This window comes from Vidua macroura, chromosome 1 (genome assembly GCF_024509145.1).
Source record: "Vidua macroura isolate BioBank_ID:100142 chromosome 1, ASM2450914v1, whole genome shotgun sequence".
Lineage (NCBI taxonomy): Eukaryota > Metazoa > Chordata > Aves > Passeriformes > Viduidae > Vidua > Vidua macroura.
This window is the reverse complement of record NC_071571.1, coordinates 153,281,597-153,301,227: the sequence shown is the minus strand read 5'-3', so window position 1 is coordinate 153,301,227 and position 19,631 is coordinate 153,281,597. Positions and strand designations below refer to the sequence as shown.

The 19,631-nt window shown below is 48.1% G+C and overlaps 2 protein-coding genes across 2 annotated transcripts; both read right to left on the bottom strand.

Moving 5' to 3' along the window:
- Positions 1–2,064: 2,064 nt before the first annotated feature.
- Positions 2,065–8,192, bottom strand: C1H8orf82 (chromosome 1 C8orf82 homolog). The gene is made up of 3 exons (XM_053996935.1): positions 7,938–8,192; positions 7,385–7,433; positions 2,065–2,608 (listed from the first exon to the last, which is right to left on the bottom strand). The coding sequence occupies exons 1-3, from the start codon at positions 8,052–8,054 to the stop codon at positions 2,133–2,135; spliced, it is 642 nt and encodes a 213-aa protein (XP_053852910.1). The 5' UTR covers positions 8,055–8,192; the 3' UTR covers positions 2,065–2,132.
- A 1,319-nt stretch (positions 8,193–9,511) lies between these two features.
- Positions 9,512–19,252, bottom strand: LOC128814282 (leucine-rich repeat-containing protein 14-like). Its single transcript, XM_053989961.1, is given in 5 exon segments — positions 9,512–11,307; positions 13,411–14,052; positions 16,515–16,740; positions 16,743–16,955; positions 18,917–19,252. Coding segments are annotated over 4 exon segments (1,587 nt in total). The 5' UTR covers positions 16,888–16,955; positions 18,917–19,252; the 3' UTR covers positions 9,512–10,733.
- Between the last annotated feature and the right edge of the window lie 379 nt (positions 19,253–19,631).

The following is a 19,631-nucleotide window of genomic DNA, read 5'->3' as shown; positions in this document are numbered from 1 at the left end:
CTTCATCCCAATCCCTAACCCTTCATCCCCAAATTCCCAAATCCTTCATCCCAAATCCCCAAATCCGCAAACCCTTCATCCCAAATCCCCAAATCCTTCATCCCAAATCCTCAAATCCTTAATCCCAAAATTCCCAAACCCTTCATCTCAAACCCTTCATCCCAAACCCCCAAATCCTTCATCCCAAAATTCCCAGAATCTTCATCCCAAATCCCCCAATCCTTTATCCCAAAATCTTCATCCCAAATCCTCAAATCCTTCATCCCAAAATTCCCAAATCCTTCATCCCAAAATTCCCAAACCCTTCATCCCAAATCCTTCATCCCAAAAATCCCAAATCCTTCATCCCAAGAATCCCAAACTCTTCATCCCAAAATTCCCAAACCCTTCATCCCAAATCCTTCATCCGAAAATTCCCAAACCCTTAATCCCAAATCCTCAAATCCTTCATCCCGAAATTCCCAAATCCTTCATCCCAAATCCCCAGATCCTTCATCCCAAAATTCGCAAATCCTTCATCCCAAAAATCCCAGAATCTTCCTCACAAACCCTTCATCCCAAAATTCCCAAACTCTTCATCCCAATTCCTTCATCCCAAAATTCCAAAATCCTTCATCCCAAAAATCCCAAACCCTTCATCCCAAAAGTCCCAAACCCTTCATCCCAAATCCTCAAATCCTAAATCCCCAAGTCCTTTATCCCAAACTCTCCATCCCTAATCCCCAAACCCTTCCACCCAAGTCCCCAAAGCCTTCATCCCAAACCCCAAAATCCTTCACCCCAAAATTCCCAAACTCTTCACCCCAAATTCCCAAATCCTTCATCCCAAATCTGCAAAACCTTCATCCCAAATCCTTCATCCCAAATCCCCAAACCATTCATCCCAAATCCTCAAATCCTAAATCCCCAAATCCTTCATCCCAAATCCCCAAACTCTTCATCCCAAATCCTTCATGCCAAATCCCCCAACCCTTCATCCTTCATCCCAAAAGTCCCAAACCCTTCATCCCAAAAATCCCAAATCCTTCATCCCAAATCCCCAAATCCGTCATCCCAAATCCTCAAATCCTTAATCCCAAAATTCCCAAACCCTTCATCTCAAACCCTTCATCCCAAACCCCAAATCCTTCATCCCAAAATTCCCAGAATCTTCATCCCAAATCCCCAAATCCTTCATCCCAAAATTCCCAAATCCTTCATCCCAAAAATCCCAAACCCTTCATCCCAAATCCCCAAATCCTTCATCCCAAATCCGTCATGCCAAATCCCCAAATCCTTCATCCCAAATTCCGAAATCCTTCTTCCCGAATCCTTCATGCCAAATCCTCAAATCTTCAATCCCAAACCCTTCCTCCCAAATCCCCAAACGCTCAAATCCTTCATCCCGAAATTCCCAAATCCTTCATCCCAAATCCTCAAACTCTTCATCCCAAATCCCCAAATCCTTCATCCCAAAATTCGCAAATCCTTCATCCCAAAAATCCCAGAATCTTCATCCAAAACCCTTCATCCCAAAATTCCCAAACTCTTCATCCCAATTCCTTCACCCCAAAATTCTGAAATCCTTCATCCCAAAAATCCCAAACTCTTCATCCCAAAAATCCCAAATCCTTCATCCCAAATCCTCAAGTCCTTCATCCCAAACCCTTCATCCCAAAATCCCAAATCCTTCATCCCAAAAGTCCCAAACCCTTCATCCCAAAAATCCCAAATCCTCAAATCCTTCATCCCAAAATCCCCAAATCCTTCATATCAAATCCTGAAATCCCAAAATTCCCAAACCCTTCATCCCAAATCCCAACCCCGCAATGAGCAATCAGAATTTTTTTGGGGAATTTCACGGGAAAACCGCGGCGTTGGCCAGCCTGGAATTTTGGGATGCTCCCATTCCTCGGGAATTCCCATTTTCCGGGGCGGGGGAAAAATCGGGAATTTCACCTCATTCCACGCGGGATTTCAAGAAGCTTTTTGGGATTTTCTGGGAATTTTAAGGAGGAAACGGGGATTTGGGAAGGGGGAAACGCTTCCTGAAATTAACCTTTAAATCCAAACCAGACTTCTTAATTAATTAATTAACGATTTAATGAACGAGGCAACGAGCCGATCGGGATTTTCTGGGCGTTTTTACCGATTTAGGAAGCGGAAACCGAAGCTTCCTCCTCCAACGCCGATTTCTCCGCCCGCAGAACGCCCAAAATTTCCCCGGAGAGCCGATACTCCTTCCCTTCCCACCAAAAATGCGTCGGTGGCTTCTCGGGCCCGTCCTCGAAGCGAAACGCCGAGCTCAACTCTTCGGCCAACGCCGAACGCACCAAGCCGACGCCGCCGGCGTTTTCCGGCGCCGGGTGATAGAGGCGCCCGTTCTCCGGGAGCACGGCCAACGCCTCCGGCCGGAACGGCACCGTCAGCTCGGCGCCGCCGCCGCAGTAGGACAGGAGGGCGCGGCCGCGGGAGCCGGGCAGGATTTGGGTGAAAACCACGGCCAGGTCGGAGCAGCGGAGGAAATTCCGCTCGCGGCCGCAGCGCGACACGAAGGGGAAGCGCTGCCGGTAGCGCCCGCCGCGGTTCCGCTCCAGGTGCCGGAAGAAGAAGGAAAGGAACGCGACGTCTGCGGGGCGGGAGAATTCGGGGCTCAGCGCCGCCCATTTGAGGGGTTTTGGGGTTTTTTGGGGAGATTTTTTGGTGTTTTTTGGGGTTTTTTTGTGTTTTTTGAGGGGTTTTCTGATGATTTTTTTGGGTTTTTTTGGGTGTGTTTTGGCGTTTCTTGGATGTGTTTCGGGATTTTTTGGGGGTTTTCCAATTTTTTTGGGGGGTTTTCTGGTGGTTTTTGGGGTTTTCTTGGGGTTTTCCAGTGGTGTTTCCGGGGTTGTTTTTTGGTTTTTTTTCCAGGTTTTTTGGGGTGATTTTTGGGGGTTTTTCCAGTGATTTCTTGCGATTTTTTCAGGGGTTTTGGGTTTTTTTTCAGTGGTTATTTGGGATTTCTTTGGGTTGCCTCCAGAGTCTTTTGGGGTTTTTCTTGATGTTTATTCTCGTGGTTTTTGGGGTTTTTAGGGTGTCTTTTGGGGTTTCTTAGGTGGTTTTCATGATTTTCAATGTCTTTTTGGTGGGTTTCTTTTTAAATTCTTTGGTGTTTTTTTGGTATTTTCCTGTGCGTTTTTTTTTTTTTTTTTTGATTTTTCAAGGTTTTCCTGGAGCTTTTCTAGTGGTTTTCTGGGAATTTTAAGGATGAGCCAAAAGAAGAATTGGGAGAGGGGCGCAAACCCCTCCTGAACTCAATCCTCGCAACGCGAACCCTTCCCGTTCTCCGGGAGCACGGCCAACGCCTCCGGCCGGAACGGCACCGTCAGCTCGGCGCCGCCGCCGCAGTAGGACAGGAGGGCGCGGCCGCGGGAGCCGGGCAGGATTTGGGTGAAAACCACGGCCAGGTCGGAGCAGCGGAGGAAATTCCGCTCGCGGCCGCAGCGCGACACGAAGGGGAAGCGCTGCCGGTAGCGCCCGCCGCGGTTCCGCTCCAGGTGCCGGAAGAAGAAGGAAAGGAACGCGACGTCTGCGGGGCGGGAGAATTCGGGGCTCAGCGCCGCCCATTTGAGGGGTTTTGGGGTTTTTTAGGGTTTTTTTTGGGGTTTTTTTTAGTGTTTTTTGGGGGGTTTTCCAATGATTTTTTGGGGTTTTTTTGGGTGTGTTTTGGCGTTTCTTGGATGTGTTTCGGGATTTTTTGGGGGTTTTCCAATTTTTTTTTGGGTTTTCTGGTGGTTTTTGGGATGTTTTTACGATGTTTTTGGGGTTTTCTTGAGGTTTTCCAGTGGTTTTTTTTGAGGTTGTTTTTGGTTTTTTTTCCGGGGTTTTTTTAGGTGTTTTTTTGGAGTTTTTCCAGCAATTTTTTGGTTTTTTTTTCAGGGTTTTTGGTTTTTTTTTCTGTGGTTATTTGGGATTTCTTTGAGTTGCCTCCAGGGTCTTTTGGGGTTTTTCTTGAGGTTTATTCTGGTGGGTTTTGGGGTTTTTAGGGTGTCTTTTGGGGGTTTTTAGGTGGTTTTCAGGATTTTTCCAATGTCTTTTTGGTGGGGTGTTTTTTAATTTTTGGTGTTTTTTTGGGTATTTTCTGTGGTTTCTTTTTGATTTTTTGGAGGTTTTCATGGAGCTTTTTTAAGGGTTTTGGGGTTTTTTGGGGTTTTTTTTTGGGGGGGTTTTCTGAAGGTTTTTTGGGGTTTTTTTGGGTGTGTTTTGGCGTTTCTTGGAGGTGTTTTGGGATTTTTTGGGGGTTTTCCAATGTTTTTTTTTGGTTTTCTGGTGTTTTCTGGGATTTTTTTATGGTGTTTTTGGGGTTTTCTTGAGGTTTCCCAGTGGTTTTTTGGGGTTGTTTTTTGGGTTTTTTTCTGGGGTTTTTTTGGGTGTTTTTTGGGTTTTTTTTCCGGGTTTTTTGGGGTTTTTCCAGCGATTTTTTGGTTTTTTTTTTCCTGGTTCTTGGGGTTTTTCCAGTGGTTATTTGGGATTTCTTCGGGGTTTCTCCAGGGTCTTTTGGGGTTTTTTTTTGAGATTTTCGTGGTGGTTTTTGGGGTGTTTTTTGGGTTTCTTTATGGGAGTTTTTTGAAGCATTTTGGGGTTTTTGGAGATTTTTTTGTGGATTATATGGAGGTTTTTGGGGTGTTTTTTGGTGGTTTTTGTAGCATTATTGTGGCGTTTTCTGGCGGTTTTCTGATGCTTTTTCGGGTTTTTTTTGGGTGTATTTTGGGCTAATTTTTGGGTTTTTTTGGGGTTTCTGGTGGTTTTTGGGATGTTTCTTTGAGGTTTTTCTGGGGTATTTTGGCTTTTTTTTCCCCCAGTTTTTTTTTTGGGTTTTCCCTTGGTTTTTTGGGGGGTTGTCTTTGGTGTTTTTCCAGACTCTTTTTGGCTTTTTTGGGTTTTGGTTTTTTGGGTTTTTTTGAGGTCTTTCTGGAGGTTTTTGGGGTGGTTTTTGGGGGTCTTTTTTGGGGTTTTTTGGGGGGTTTTCTTGAGGTTTTTGTGGTGTCTTTTTGTGGTTTTCATGAACTTTTTGTGGCGTTTTTAGATTCTTTTTTTGGGTTTTCTGGTTTTGGGGTATTTTTATGTTGTTTTTTGGGGTTTTTCCAGTGTCTTTTTAGGGATTTTCAAGGGGTTTTCCAGGGCTTTTTAGGTTTTTTTCGGGTTTTTTGGTGGTTTCTGTGGAGTTTTTGTGGCATTTTCTGGGGTTTTCCAATGGGGTTTTTTGGGGTTTTTTTTTGGGGAGTATTTTGAGGTTTTGGGGATTTTTTTTTTTTTTAGGGTTTTCTGGTGTTTTTTTGGGGGTGTTTTTATGCTGTTTCTTGGGGTTTTCTTGGTGGTTTTTATGGCATTTTTTGGGGTTTTCCAGTGTTTTTTTCAGGTTATTTTAAGTTTTCATGGAGTTTTCTTTAGGGTTTTCTGGGCATTTTGGGAGGGTTTTATTGGGGTTTTCCAGGAGTTTTTTGGGGTTTTCTGGTGGGTTTTGGGGTGTGTTTATGGGGTTTTTTTTTGTGGTTTTTTTATGGGGTTTTTTTTGGGTCTTTTCGGGGATTTTTTTTGAGCTTTCCAGTGTTTTTTTAGTATTATTATGGGGTTTTTTTAGGGTTTTCTGGTGGTTTCTTGGGTTGTTTTTGGGGTATTTTTGGTGGGTTTTTTGGGGGGATTTTTTGGGGTTCTCCTGTGCTTTTTTGGATGTTCTTATGGTGGATTTTTTGTGATTTTTGATTTTTTTGGGGGTTTTTTCCAGAGCTGTTTTTAATTTTTGTTGATGTTTTTATGGAGGTTTTTTGGGGGTTTTGTGGAGCTTTTGTGGCATTTTTTTGGGGTTTTCCAATTTTTTGGGGGGTTTTTTTGGTGTCTCTTTGGGTTTTTTTGGGGCATTTTTGGGTTTATTCTGAAGTGTATTTTTGGTTTTTTTCATGGGTTTCCTAGTGGGTTTTTGGGGGGTTTTTGTGATGTTTTTGCGGCATTTTTGGGGCTTTTCCAATTATTTGTAGGGTTTTTTTTAGGGGTGTTTTGAGGTTTTTTTGAGGGTTTTATTGAGGACTTTTTTTGGGTTTTCTGGTGGATTTTGGGTTGTTTTTATGGGTTTTTTCTTGGTGTTTTTTGTGCTGTTTTTTGGGTCTTTTCCTTGTCTTTTTGGGGATTTTTTTGGGGGTTTTCCAGTGTTTTTTTAGGATTTTTATGGGGTTTTTTAGGGTTTTCTGGTGGTTTCTTGGGTTGTTTTTGGGTTTTTTTGGGGGGATTTTTTGGGGTTCTCCTGTGGTTTTTGGATGTTTTTATGGTGGATTTTTGGTGGATTTTGTATCTTTTGGGAGTTTTTCCAGTGTTTTGAAAATTATTTTTGTCGAGGTCTTTATGGAGGATTTTTTGTGGTTTTTGTGGAGTTTTTGTGGCATTTTTGGGGGTTTTATGATGGACTTTTTGGGTTTTTTTAGGGTGTTTCCAGTGTCTCTTTGGGGTTTTTTGGGGCATTTTGGGGTTTTTTTTTGAGTGTATTTTTGTTTTTATTCAAGGGTTTCCTACTGGATTTTTGGGGCTTTTTTTGGGTTTTTTGGTGTTTTTTGTGATGTTTTTGTGGCATTTTTTGGGGCTTTTCCAATGTTTTTTTAGGTTTTTTTTAGGGATGCTTTAAGGTTTTTTTGAAGGGTTTTATTGGGATTTTCCAGGAGTTTTTTTGGGTTTCGTGGTGGATTTTGGGGGTATTTTTATGGTATTTTTTTAGTGTCTTTGTGCTGTTTTTTTGGGTCTTTTCCTTGTCTTTTTTGGGGATTTTTTTTTTGTTTTCCTGTGGGTTTTTTTTTTTTTTTGTTTTTTGTTTTTTTTTTTTTTTTTTTTTTTTTCCCCCAGGATGTTTTTGGGGTTTTTCCAATGTTTTTTTAAGGTTTCATTGGTGTTTTCTGGGGTCTTTTTTGGTTTTTTGAGGGTTTTTTTTTTCAGTTTTTTTGGGGTTTTTTTGGGTGTTTTTCCCTGGAGTTTTTGGGGTTTTTTGTTTGTTTTTTTATGGAGTTTTTTTGGGGTTTTCTGGGAATTTTAGGGATGAGGGAAAAGAAAAATTGGGAAGGGGAAACACTCCCTGAAATTAATTTTTGAAATTTAATCCGGATTTCTTAATTAATTAATTAGGCAATTTCTTAATTCATTAGAGATTTAATAATTAAGGACTTTAACAATAGAAAATAATGATTAAGCAATCAGGGAACGATTAATTAATGAGCAATTAATATGCAAATGAGGAGATTCCACTTTTCCCACCCCCTCCCAAAAAATAAAAAATTAAGGATTAAATCCTAATTAAAGCTCAAAGTCTAATTAATAACCAAATCCTATTCCCATTCCGCTCCCAATTAACAAGGGGAATAATTAAGGAGCTTAATGAGGGCGGTACCTTTGAAGCAGGTGACGAAATTCTTGACTTTGGTGTCGTCCAGGAAAAGCTGCAGGGGGGGAAAAAAAAAAAAAGCGGGAAAAAGCCTCAAAACGCTCGAGTTTTCCCCCAAAAAACGCCGGGAGTTTGCTCTGGGATGGGTTTGGGATCAATCCTGGATATTTTTGGGGTTTTTTAGGGCGATCCAGCTGGGATTTGCCGCGGGATTTTTGGGGTTTTTCCGGGATCTCTTCCGAGTCTATAGAAAGGGGGTTTTTGGGATTCCTTTGGAATGCGGGTGGGATTTGTCTGGGATCTGGCCAGGATCCATCTGGGATGAGTTTGGGATTTTTTTCTGGCTTTAATTCGGGTTTAATTCGGGTTTAATCCGGGTTTAATCTGTGATTACTTTAGGATCGGAGCGGGATTTATCTGGGATCCATCCCGGATCCTCCCTGCGGTTTTTTTCGGGATCTGCCCAGAATCCAGACGGGATCCATTCCCCAAAACCCCCTCCCGATCCCCCCCCAACCCTTATCGATCCCTTATCGATCCCTTATCGATCTCCCCTCACCTGGCCATGGTGATCTACGTAATAAAAATACTCGCGGATTCCAGGCCCCGGCCTCTGCCCCTGCTGGTACCGGAGCTCCGGGCGCGCGCAGAGCCGCAGCACCAACCCCACCCTCATCGCGACAGCGACCGGCGACCCCAGACACGGCCGGGCCACCTCCCTGTCGCGACAGGCGACAGCGACAGCAGCGCCACCGCCGCCACCCGGAAGTGACCACCTGGGGGACCGCAATGTGTGGGCACCTCGGCTGGTGCGGCGGTGAAAAGGTTCCGGGGGAAAGCGGAAGTTGGAAGGAGAAAGGCCGGCGCGGGGGGTCCCGCCGCTATAGGGGATCCTATAGATTTCCAGATCCTATAGAATCCCCCTAAAGACCCCCCCCCCCAGGCATTCTCTGTAGGGGTTCAGAGCCCTACAAAGCCTCAGCGACCCCATAAAAATCCCCTATAGAGCTGCGTGCCTTCATAGAGCCCCCCCCCGTCCCCGCAGTTTCCCGCCATTTTCCCCTCAGGGCCCTCAGGGTCCCGCAGGCGCCGGGAGAAGCTCCGGGATGAGGGGAAAAAGTTGGAAAATGAGGCGGAAAAATCTCGGCGTGAGGGAAAAAGCACCGGGATGAGGTAGAAAACCACTTGGGGTAGGGCGGAGAAATTGAAAAACGAGGGGAAAATTGGGAAATGAGGGGAAAAAAATTGGGGAAATGAAGGGGAAAGTTGGAAAATGAGGGCGGGAAAACACCAAAATGGAGGGGGGGGGGGGGAAACACCGGGATGAGGGGAAAAAACACTGGGATAAAGGGGAAAATACCGAAATTGGGTGAAAAATCAAAAAAATAAGCACTGAAATGAGGTAAAAACCCGGAAAAATGAGGTGGAAAAGCACCAAGAGTTGGTGGGGAAACACTGGGATGAGGCAAAAATATGAAAATGAGATGGAAAAACAGCGGGATGAGGGGAAAAAATCACTGGGATAAAGGGAAAAAAACCAAAATTATGTAGAAATCTGAGGGGGTAAGGGACAAAGCACCAAGATTAGGTGAAAAAAAAAATCAAAATGATGTGGAAAAACAGCAGAATAAAGCCCAAAATGTTAAAATGAAGTTGAAAACTGCAGGAATGAGGGGGAAAATACTTGGATAAGGTAAAAATCTCCCGAATTTAGGTGGAAAATCATCAAAAGGAGAGGGAAAAATATTGGGATGAGGGGGAAAAAAAACGGGACGAGGGGAAAATACCGAAATGAGGTGGAAAAGCACCAAAATGAGGTGGAAAAGCACCAAAATGAGGGGGAAAATACAAAATTGAGGTTGGAAACCACCAGGATGAGGGGGAAAACATTGGGAAAAGGTGGGAAAATTCTGGGAAAAAGTGGAAAAATACGGGGATGAGGCAAAACCCGCCAAAATAAAGTGGAAAAACAGCGGTATAAAGGGAAAAAAAAACTGGAATGAGGTGGAAAATCACCAAAATGAGGTGGAAAATCACCAAAATGAGGTGGAAATTAAGGAAATAATGGAGGATTCTCGGATTGGGATAAGGATCGGGAGGGATCCCACGGGAAATCCCATCCGGGCACGACAGACTCGGGATTTGGGGTAGGATGAGTTTATTTCCAACGGAATCAGAGCAGGATAACAAGACCCCAAATCCAACTTTTCCCTCCCCCAATTCCCTCGTTCCCGGCTTTCCCTCAATCCCTCTGGCAGCGCTGGAAGCCATCGCAGAGGAGTTTTCCATGGATTTCTCCAAGGTGAATCCATCCCACAGCGAGTTTTCCATGGATTTCTCCGAGGTGAATCCATCCCACAAAAAAATTTTCCATGGATTTCTCAGCGATGGGAAAGAGTTTTCCATGGATTTCTTGGTGATGGGGAAGAGTTTTCCATGGATTTCTCCGTGAATTCATCCCAAGGTAAGTTTTCCGTGCATTTTCTAACGCAAATCCATCCCACGGCAAGAGTTTTCCATGGATTTCTCCAAGGCGTCGTTCCTGTGGAAGACAATTCCTCGTGGATTTTTCCAAGGGGTCAATCCTTTGGGAATATCCTGCTCCAAAGGTTTTTTTCCTCCGTGGGATTCCTCGCAAGAATCTGCTCCCTTTTTTTCCACGGATCCACAGGTCCTCGCCAAGATCCAGCTCCAGGATGAGCTTCCCGTGGGATGTGCCACGGAATTTTTGGGAATTTCCACTCCAGCGCCTCGGAATCATCTCCGGAGTCGTTCCTTTGCAAAATTCCTGCTCCGGAATTCCATCTGTGCCTGGATTGGTTTCTCCCAACTTAATTCTTACTCCAAGCGCATCGCCACCGTTCCCGACGGGATCGGCCGGACACAGGAGAAGCTTCCGGAAGCTTCCCATGGAATCCAGCCCCGGAGCCTCGCAGAATTTGGCCATGCAAAGCCAATCCTGATGGAAAAACACTGGGATGGGTTGGAAAAATCATAAAATGGGAGGAAAACCATCGGGATGAGACGGAAAAATAATGAAATGGAAGGAAAAATACCGGGATGAGGGGGGAAATATCGGGAGGAGAGGAAAACTATCGGGATGGGAAGGAAAAAACTCCAAAAGGTGGCAGAAAAGCTACGAAATCAGGGGAAAAACTTGGGATGAGGAGGAAAAAAAGTGGGATGAACTGGAAAAATACCAAGAACTGGTGGAAAAGCACCGAAATAAAGGGGAAAAAAAAAAACCACTGGAATGAGGCAGAAAAGCACCGGGACGCGGCGGAGAACGCCCGGATTTTGGGAAGGCGGCGGCGGCGGCGCTTTTCCGCTACGGAGGCTCCGAGCTTTTCCCAAATCACAAGGAGAAGTAGTCCAGGGTCCCGTGGCCGTAGGGGTTGTAAGTCCAGACGAGGTCGGTTCTCCCGGAATTCGCCAGCAGCTGGGAAATCTCCGCCGTCGCCGCGGCCAAACGTTCGCCGTCCATGGGCTCCTCGTAAATCCGTCGGGATCCGGGGACTCGGCGCGGAGGCTCCGGCTTGTAGCAATCCACGGGGAAGGGATACACGACCAGGTGGAGATCGGGCAGCTCCAAGGTTTTCTGGAGCAGATCCTTGAGCGCGGCCGTGGACAGGGAATTGCCGTAGAGTCCCAGGAAGCGCAGGCGGGAGCAGCGCCGCAGCGTCGGCAGCAGCGCGTCCAGGTGGGAGTCGGCCATGCGGCATTCCATGAGATCCAGGTGCAGCAGCGAGGCCGAGGTTTCCTCCAGGAGCAGCCGCAGCGGCTCCAGGAGGCCCTGGGAGAAGTCGTGGCCGCTCAGATCCAACCTTTTGAGGGCCGGAGCGTGGAAGCTTTGGGAGAGGAAGGCGAGGTCGGCGGGAACGAGGGAGCAGAAGGCCAATTCCAAGCTTTCCAACGGAGCCTGGAGGTCGCTGGCGGGAGGGAAAAGGGAGAGGTGAGGCCCCAGGGAGGATCCGCGGCAGCCGGGAACGTCGGGATTCCTGGGGGGAACGCGGGGAAGGAGAGCTGGGGTTGCATCCCTGGGATTGTGGGATTGTGGGGGAGATGTTGGGAAAGAGCTCCAAGAAGATCGAGTGTGACCCCTGAAAATCCTGGGATTTTAGAACGATGGGATCATGGAATTACAGAATGGCTGGGGTTGGGAAAGGTCTCCATGAACATCAAGTTCAAGGTTTGAAAATCAGGGAATGATGGGATCATGGGGTCGTGGAATTGTGGAATCCAATAGTGGAATTATGGAATGGATGAGGTTAGCAAACATCTCCAAGACCATCAAGTTCAAGGTTTGAGAATCATGGAATGATGGAATTGTGGAATGACTGAATTTGGGAAACATCTCCAATAACATCAAGTTTGACCCCTGAAAATCCTGGGATTTTGGAATGATGGAATCATGGAGTTACAGAATGGCTGGGGTTGGGAAAGATCTCCAAGAACATCAAGTTCAAGGTTTGAAAATCAGGGAATGATGGGATCATGGGGTCATGGAATCATGGAATGACTGAGGTTGGGGAAGTGCTGCAAGAACATCGCGTTCAACCTCTGAAAATCCTGGGGTTTTGGAATTATGGAATGACTCAGGTTGGGAAAGGTCTCCAAGACCATCAGGTTTGCCATTTGAGGATCATGGAGTTATGGAATGATGGATCCATGAGATTATGGGCTCATGCAGTTGTGCGGTCATGGGATCATGGAATTATGGGATGGCTGAGGTTGGGAAAGATCTCCAAGACCGTCAAGTTGTACCTTTGAGAATCAGGGAATTTTGGGGTCATGGAGCCAGGGAATTGTGTAAGAGTTCTGGGGTTTTGGGATTATGGAGTTATGGAATCATGGGATATTGGGATTCTGGGATCAGGGAGTTATGAAATGATGGGATCGTGGAGTTACGAGGTCATGGAGCCATTGAAGTTGGAAAACACCTCAAGATCATCAAGTCCAACCTTTGGGAATCCTGGAATCAAGGAATTATGGGATCATGGAGTTACGAAATCGTAGAGTTATGGGATCGTGGAGTCGTGGACTATTGGGATTATGGGATCATGGGAACCTGGGATCCCGTTAAGGTTGGAAAAGATCTCCAAGACCATCGAGCCCAAACCTGGGGAATCATGGAACAAGGAATGATGGGATCATGAAATTATGGGATGACGGAATCTTTGAGTTGTAAACTTTTGGGACAATGGAGTCACAGGATTATGGGAACATTGGGATAAAGAATTTCTGGAATCAATGGATCATTCAGGTTGGAAAAGCCTCTCAAGCCCAACCTTTGGGAATCCTGAAATTAAGGAATTGTGGGAACTTGAATTTATGGGATGATGGAATCGTTGAGTTATAAGATATCGGAATGATGGGATCGTGGGAATGTTGGGATAGCAAAGTCCTGGAATTACGGGATCACTGAGGTTGGAAAACACCTCCAAGATTGTCAAGTTCAGCCTTTGAGAATCTTGGACTCACAGAATTCTGGGATCATAGAATTATGGGATAATGGAATCACTGAGTCACGAACTCTTGGGATACGGGAATCATGGGAACATCGGGATCATGAAATCCTGGAGTCATGGGATTGCTCAGCTTGGGAAAGACATCCAAAACCATTGAGCCTAACCTTTGAGACTCCTGAAATTATGGGATCATGGAATTATGGGATAACGGAATCGTTGAGTCATAAACTATCGGGATAACGGAATCACGGGATCATGGGAATATTGGGATAACAACATTCTGGAATGATGGGGCCACTAAGATTGGAAAAGACTCCCGAGATCGTCAAGTTCAGCCTTTGAGAATCCTGGGATCTTGGAATTTGTGATCATGGAATTATGGGAGAATGGAACCCCTGATTCGTGAACTACTGGGATAACGGAATCATGGGAACATCAGGATAATGAAATCCTGGAACCACGGGAACACTCAGGCTGGAAAAGACCCCCAAGATCCCCAACCCTTGGGAATCCCCGTGGAGCACGGGAAGGGCCCGGCCGAGCCCTGCTCCGTGGGGAACTCACCAGAGGATCTGGCGCAGATTCCCGGAGAGCCGGGAGGATCCCAGGTTGAGCTCGCGGAGGCTGGGCAGCATTCCCAGCTGCCCGGCCAGGCACCGGATTCCGATGGCCGATTCCGGCGTCGGGCGCCGCACGTCCACGTTGCTGTACTGGAGCTTGAGGCTACGCAGCTCCGGGAAGCGCGAGAGGTGCGGCAGGATCACCGAGAGCCCGGTCAATCCCAAATTCCGGAAGCGCAGATCCACCCTCCGCACACAGGAGGGATCCAGAGTTTCCAGCAGGCTCACGATGCCGGCCAGGGAGAGCTTTTCTGCTTGGAATTCGCGGCACTTGAGGCGCAGCGGGCTGGTGGCTCCGGTCTGGAGGGCGTCGCGCAGGATCCCGTAGGACATTCCGTTGACGAACAGGTCGGCGTGGACGTCCACGCCTGGGGGCTGCGGAGCGGCCGCGGCAACGGCGGCTCCGGAGCGGCCTTTGTGCCGCTTGGATCCGCGCCTCTGGAATTCCCGCTGGTGCTTGGACACCTCCACGCAAGCCTTGGCCAATGCCACCGTGCCGGACCAGGGTGTGCTCATTCCGTCTGGAGTGCGGCCGGCCGGATCGTCCGGAACTCCCGTCACGTCCAGCACACGTAGGCGACATGCGCTGGGAAAAATGGGAAGAAACCATCAAAAATGAGAAGAAAGCATCAATACCTTGAAGAAATCATCCGAAATGGGAAGAAAGCATCAAAAACATGAGGAAACAATCAAAATGGGAGGAAATCATAAAAAACTGGTAGGAACGTCAAAAACCTGCGGAAACCATAAAAAACGAGAGGTACCCATCAAACACAAAAAGAAACCATGAAAAAATGGAGGAAACCATCAAAAATGGGAAGAAACCATCAAAAGCAGGAAGTAGACATAAACAGGAAGATCAAGAAATTGGAGAGAACTGTAAAAAATAGGAAAAACCATTAAAAACAGGAAGGAACTGTAAAAAATGGGAAGAAACCATCAAAAACTGCAGGAAACCATCAAAAACAGGAAGAAACCTTCAAAAACCAGAAGAAAACCATCAAAAAAAAGAGGAAACAATCAAAAAATGGGAAGAAACCATCAAAGACAGGAGAAAACCATCACAAACAGGAGGAAAACATCAAAAATGGGAAGGAACCATCAAAAATTCGAAAAAACCATCCAAAAAAGGAGGAAACCATCAAGAATGGGAAGAAGCCATGGAAAACGGGAAGAAATCATGAAAAACGGGAAGAAACCATCAAATACGGGAAGAAACAGTCAAAAACAGGAGAAAACCATCAAAAATGGGAGGAAACCATCAGAAACGGGAAGAAAACATGAAAAACGGGAGGAAACCATCAAAGACAGGAGAAAACCATTGAAAACAGGAAGGACCCATGAAAAAAGGGAAGGAACCGTAAAAAAATGGGAAGAAACTATCAAAAAAAGGAGGAAACCATCAAGAATGGGAAGGAATCATGAAAAATGGGAAGAAACCATCCAAAAAAGGAGGAAAGCATCAAGAATGGGAAGGAGCCATCAAAAACAGGAAGAAACTATCAAAAATGGGAAGAAATCATGAAAAAGGGGAAGAAACCATCAAAAACAGGAAGAAACAATCAAAAACAGGAGGAAACCATAAAAAATGGGAGGAAACCATCAAATGCAGGATGAAACCACCGAAAATGGGAAGGAACCGTCAAAAACTGGAAGGAACCATCACCAATGGGAAGGAACCATCAAAGACAGGAGGAAACCATAAAAAACCAGGATAGAACCATCAAAAAGGAGAAGAAACAATCAAAAACAGGAGGAAACCATCAAAAACAGGAAGGAACCATCAAAAACAGGCGAAAACCATTGAAAACAGGAAGGACCCATCAAAAAAGGGAAGGAACCATAAGTAATGGAAAGAAACCATCCAAAGAAAGAGGAAACCATCAAGAATGAGAAGAACCCATGAAAAACAGGAAGAAGCCATCAAAAATGGGATGAAACCGTCAGAAACAGGAGGAAACCATCAAAAAAAGGAAGGAACCATGAAAAATGGGAAGAAACCATCAAAAAAAGGAGGAAACCATCAAGAATGGGAAGAAGCCATGAAAAACAGGAAGAAATCATCAAAAATGGGAAGAAACCATCAAAAACATGAGGAAACCATCAAAAACGAGAAGAAACAATCAAAAACAGGAGAAAACCATAAAAAGGGGGAGGAAACCATCAAATGCAGGATGAAACCACCGAAAATGGGAAGGAACTGTCAAAAACTGGAAGGAACCATCACCAATGGGAAGGAACCATCAAAGACAGGAGGAAACCATAAAAAACCAGGATAGAACCATCAAAAATGGGAAGAAGCCATGAAAAACAGGAGAAAACCATAAAAAGGGGGAGGAAACCATCAAAAACGGGCGAAAACCATTGAAAACAGGAAGGACCCATCAAAAAAGGGAAGGAACCATAAATAATGGAAAGAAACCATCCAAAAAAGGAGGAAACCATCAAGAATGAGAAGAACCCATGAAAAACAGGAAGAAGCCATCAAAAATGGGAAGAAACCGTCAAAAACAGGAGGAAAGCATCAAAAATGGGAAGGAACCATGAAAAATGGGAAGAAACCATCCAAAAAAGGAGGAAACCATCAAAAATTGGAAGGAACCATGAAAAATGGGAAGAAACCATCCAAAAAAGGAGGAAACCATCAAAAATGGGAAGAAGCCATCAAAAATGGGAAGAAACCATCAAAAACAGGAGGAAACCATCAGAAACGGGAAGGAACCATGAAAAACAGGAGGAAACCATCAAAGACAGCCGAAAACCATTGAAAACAGGAAGGACCCATCTAAAAAGGGAAGGAACCATAAAAACTGGGAAGAAACCATCCAAAAAAGGAGGAAACCATCAAAATGGGATGAAACCATCATAACCAAGAAGAAACCATCGAAACCAAGATGAAACCATCTAAAACATGAGGGAAACCATCCAAATAGGGAAGGAACTATCAAAAAGGAGAAGAAGCTCCAAAACCGAGACGAAAGCACCAAAAGCCGCGGAGGAAGCGGAGGAACGGAGGTCGCCGCCATCGCCACGTCGCCAAGAACCCACCTGGAATGGTGGCCGGGCTCCTCCAGCTGCCGCCGGAGCTGCGCCACCACGGCCAGGATGACGGCCTGGACGCAGAGCTTGCAGGGGTGATCGCGGAGCAGCTCCTGGCGCCCCACGAGGCGCTGGAAGTTGAGCACCGGGAAAGGCCATGCGGCCACCAAATCGCGCAGGACCAGGGGCCTCCCGTCCAGGAACGCCGCTTGGAAGAGGATGGGGTAGAGGTGGGCGGGAGGGCGGGGAGGACGGGCAGGGGGTGGTGGGCGACGATGCGGCGGGCGCAGAGGAAGAGGAGGGAATCGGAATATCCCGGCGGGAATTGGCGCTTGGGGATGCACGGCGGGATGTGGGTGGAGCGGCTGCGCGACGGAGCCATGGCGGCAGTCGGGGGAACGTTCCGGAATTCCAGCGATTTCTTCCCGCCGCCGCCGCCGCCGAGGGAAGCTGGGGGAGAAAAGGGGTGGGGGAAGGGAGGTGAAGGGGGAGTTTGGGGGGAAAGGCGGAGTGGAGAGTCCCTAAAAATGGGACTGGAGCGTCTCCAAGTGAGGTGCACCCCCAAACCATTCCGTGGGACCCCAAAACCAGTGCAGGGACCCCCAAAACCAGTCCAAAACCCCTAAACCAGTGCAGGGACCCCCAAACCAGTGCAGGAATCCCCAAACCAGTCCAGGGACCCCAAAACCAGTGCAGGGACCCCAAAACCAATCCAAAAACCCCTAAACCAGTCCAGGGACCCCAAAACCAGTCCAAAACCCCCCGAAACCAGTTTGGGATCCCCTAAACCAGTGCAGGGACCCCCAAACCAGTCCAGGGACCCCCAAAACCAGTCCAGGGACCCCCAAACTAGTCCAGGGACCCCCAAACCAGTCCAGGGATTCCAAACCAGTCCACAGACCCCAAAACCAGTTTGGGGACCCCTAAACCAGTTCAGGGACCCCAAAACCAGTCCAGGGACCCCAAAATCAATCAAAAAACCCCATAACCACTTTGGGGACCCCCAAACCGGTTTGGGGACCCCAAAACCAGTCCAGGGATCCCCAAACCCAGCCCAGGGACCCCTAAACCAGTTTAGAGACCCCACAAACCAGTCCATGGTCTCTAAACCTGTCCAGGGACCCCCGAACCAGTGCAGGGACCCCAAAACCAGTCCAGGGACCCCCAAAGCAATTTGGGGACCCCTAAACCAGTCCAGGGACCCCCAAACCAATTTGGGGACGTCGAAAACAGTCCAGGGACCCCCAAAACCAGTGTGGGGATCCCCAAACCAGTCCAAAACCCCCATAACCAGTTTGGGGACCCCCAAACCACTCCAGGGACCCCCAAATCCGGTCCAGGAACCCCGAAATCAGTCCAGAGATACCCAAACCACTCCAGGGCTCCCAAACCAGACCAGGGATCCCCCAAAACCAGTTCAGAGACCCCAAATCCGGCCCAGGAACCCCAAAACCAGTCCAGGGGTGCCCAAACCAGTCCGGGGACCCCAAAAACTGCCCAGCACCCCCTAAACCACTCCAGGGACCCCAAAAACAGTCCAGGGACCCCCTAAGCCACTCCAGGGACTCCCAAACCAGACCTGGGATCCCCCAAAACCAGTTCAGAGACCCCAAATCCGGCCCAGGAACCCCAAAACCAGTCCAGGGATCCTCAAACCACTCTAAGGACCCCAAAAACTGCCCAGCACCCCCTAAACCACTCCAGGGACCCCCTAAGCCACTCCAGGAACCCCCAAACCAGACAAGGGATCCCCCAAAACCAGTTCAGACACCCCAAATCCAGCCCAGGAACCCCAAAAACAGACCAGGGATGCCCAAAACCACTCTTAAGAACCCCAAAAACAGCCCAGGACCCCCAAACCACTCCAGGGACCCCCCAAAACAGTCCAGGGATCCCAAAGCCAGTCCGGGACCCCAAAACCAGTCCAGGACCCCCTAAACCACTCCAGGGACCCCCAAACCACTCCAGGGACGCCCCAACTTCCCACAAATCAGCCCCGGGACCCCCAAACCTTTCACGGGACTCCCCAAATCCCCCCCAACCCAGCCCAGAGACCCCTCCCCGCCCCCCCAAAACCCTCCCCAGGGATGTCCCCAAACCAGACCGAGGAACCCCAAAACCCAACCCCCCCCCTCCTCAGGGCTCCCCCTTCCTCTGGGGACCCCAAAATCATCTCAGGGACCCCCCCCCCCTCGGACCCCCCAATCCAGCCCGTCCCATCCACAGGGTCCTTCTCATCCTTCCCAATCCAGCCCGGGACCCCTCCCCAACCCCCCTAAACCCCCCCAAGAAGCGCCCCCAGACCCCCTAAACTCCCACAGGGTCCCCCCAACCTCCTGAACCCCCCCAGGGACCCCCCGAACCCCTAAACCCGCCCCGCCGCCCCCCCCAACATGGCGCCCCCCACTCACCGCCTGCCCGCAGCCCCCACCCGCCCCTGCCCGTACGGAAGCTCCACCTCCGGGTCTGCGCGCTGCGTCGGCCAATCAGCGAGGGAGATCTACCATAGGGGCGGAGCCTTTCGGCGTTATTGGCTCTTCTAGCTGTCCATCAAAGTTCATTGTAGCTTCTGATTGGTTGTTGTTGTGTGGGCGGGTTCTTCGCTGTATTCTGATGTTCATTGGCTCGTTTTGCTGTCGATCACGAATCCTTGCCTTCCTATTGGCTAGCGCGCGGCAGGAGCGGGAGGTTCGCTCTGAGGCGGCCCCGGCGTCCTCCCCGGAGCTTCTCTCGATTCCCGGTCCCGGTCCCGAGGCCGCTGAGCCGCACCGGGAGCTGAGGGCGCTGCCGAAGCGCTGAGAAGCGGAATATTCTGCGGGAACGGCGGCGGAAACGCAGCCCGGTCCTCCCGAGGGCCCGCGGCGGGAATTCGTGAGGGGGGAATTCGTGAGGGGGGGAATTCGTGAGGGGGGAATTCGTGAGGGGAACCTCGGGAATTGGGGGCGAGCGGGTTTTGGGGTCCTTGGGGTGATTATGGCGTCTGAGGGGGTTTTTAGGGTGGTTTAGGGGGAGTGGGAGGACTTGGTTTAGGGAGGTCCTGGGGTTTTTTTGGGGTGACCTTGGGGTGGTTTTGGGGGGTCCTGTATTGGGGGGGAATTGGTTTAGGGGGGTTCCTGAGGGGAACTC

Coding starts and splice junctions, on each gene's coding strand:
- C1H8orf82 (XM_053996935.1), bottom strand. CDS start 8,054: ATGAGGGTGGGGTTGGTGCTGCGGCTCTGCGCGCGCCCGGAGCTCCGG. Junction 7,434..7,937: donor ACGTAGATCACCATGGCCAG/GTGAGGGGAGAT, acceptor CCCCCCCTGCAG/CTTTTCCTGGACGACACCAA. Junction 2,609..7,384: donor TTTCGTCACCTGCTTCAAAG/GTACCGCCCTCA, acceptor CCCGCCCCGCAG/ACGTCGCGTTCCTTTCCTTC.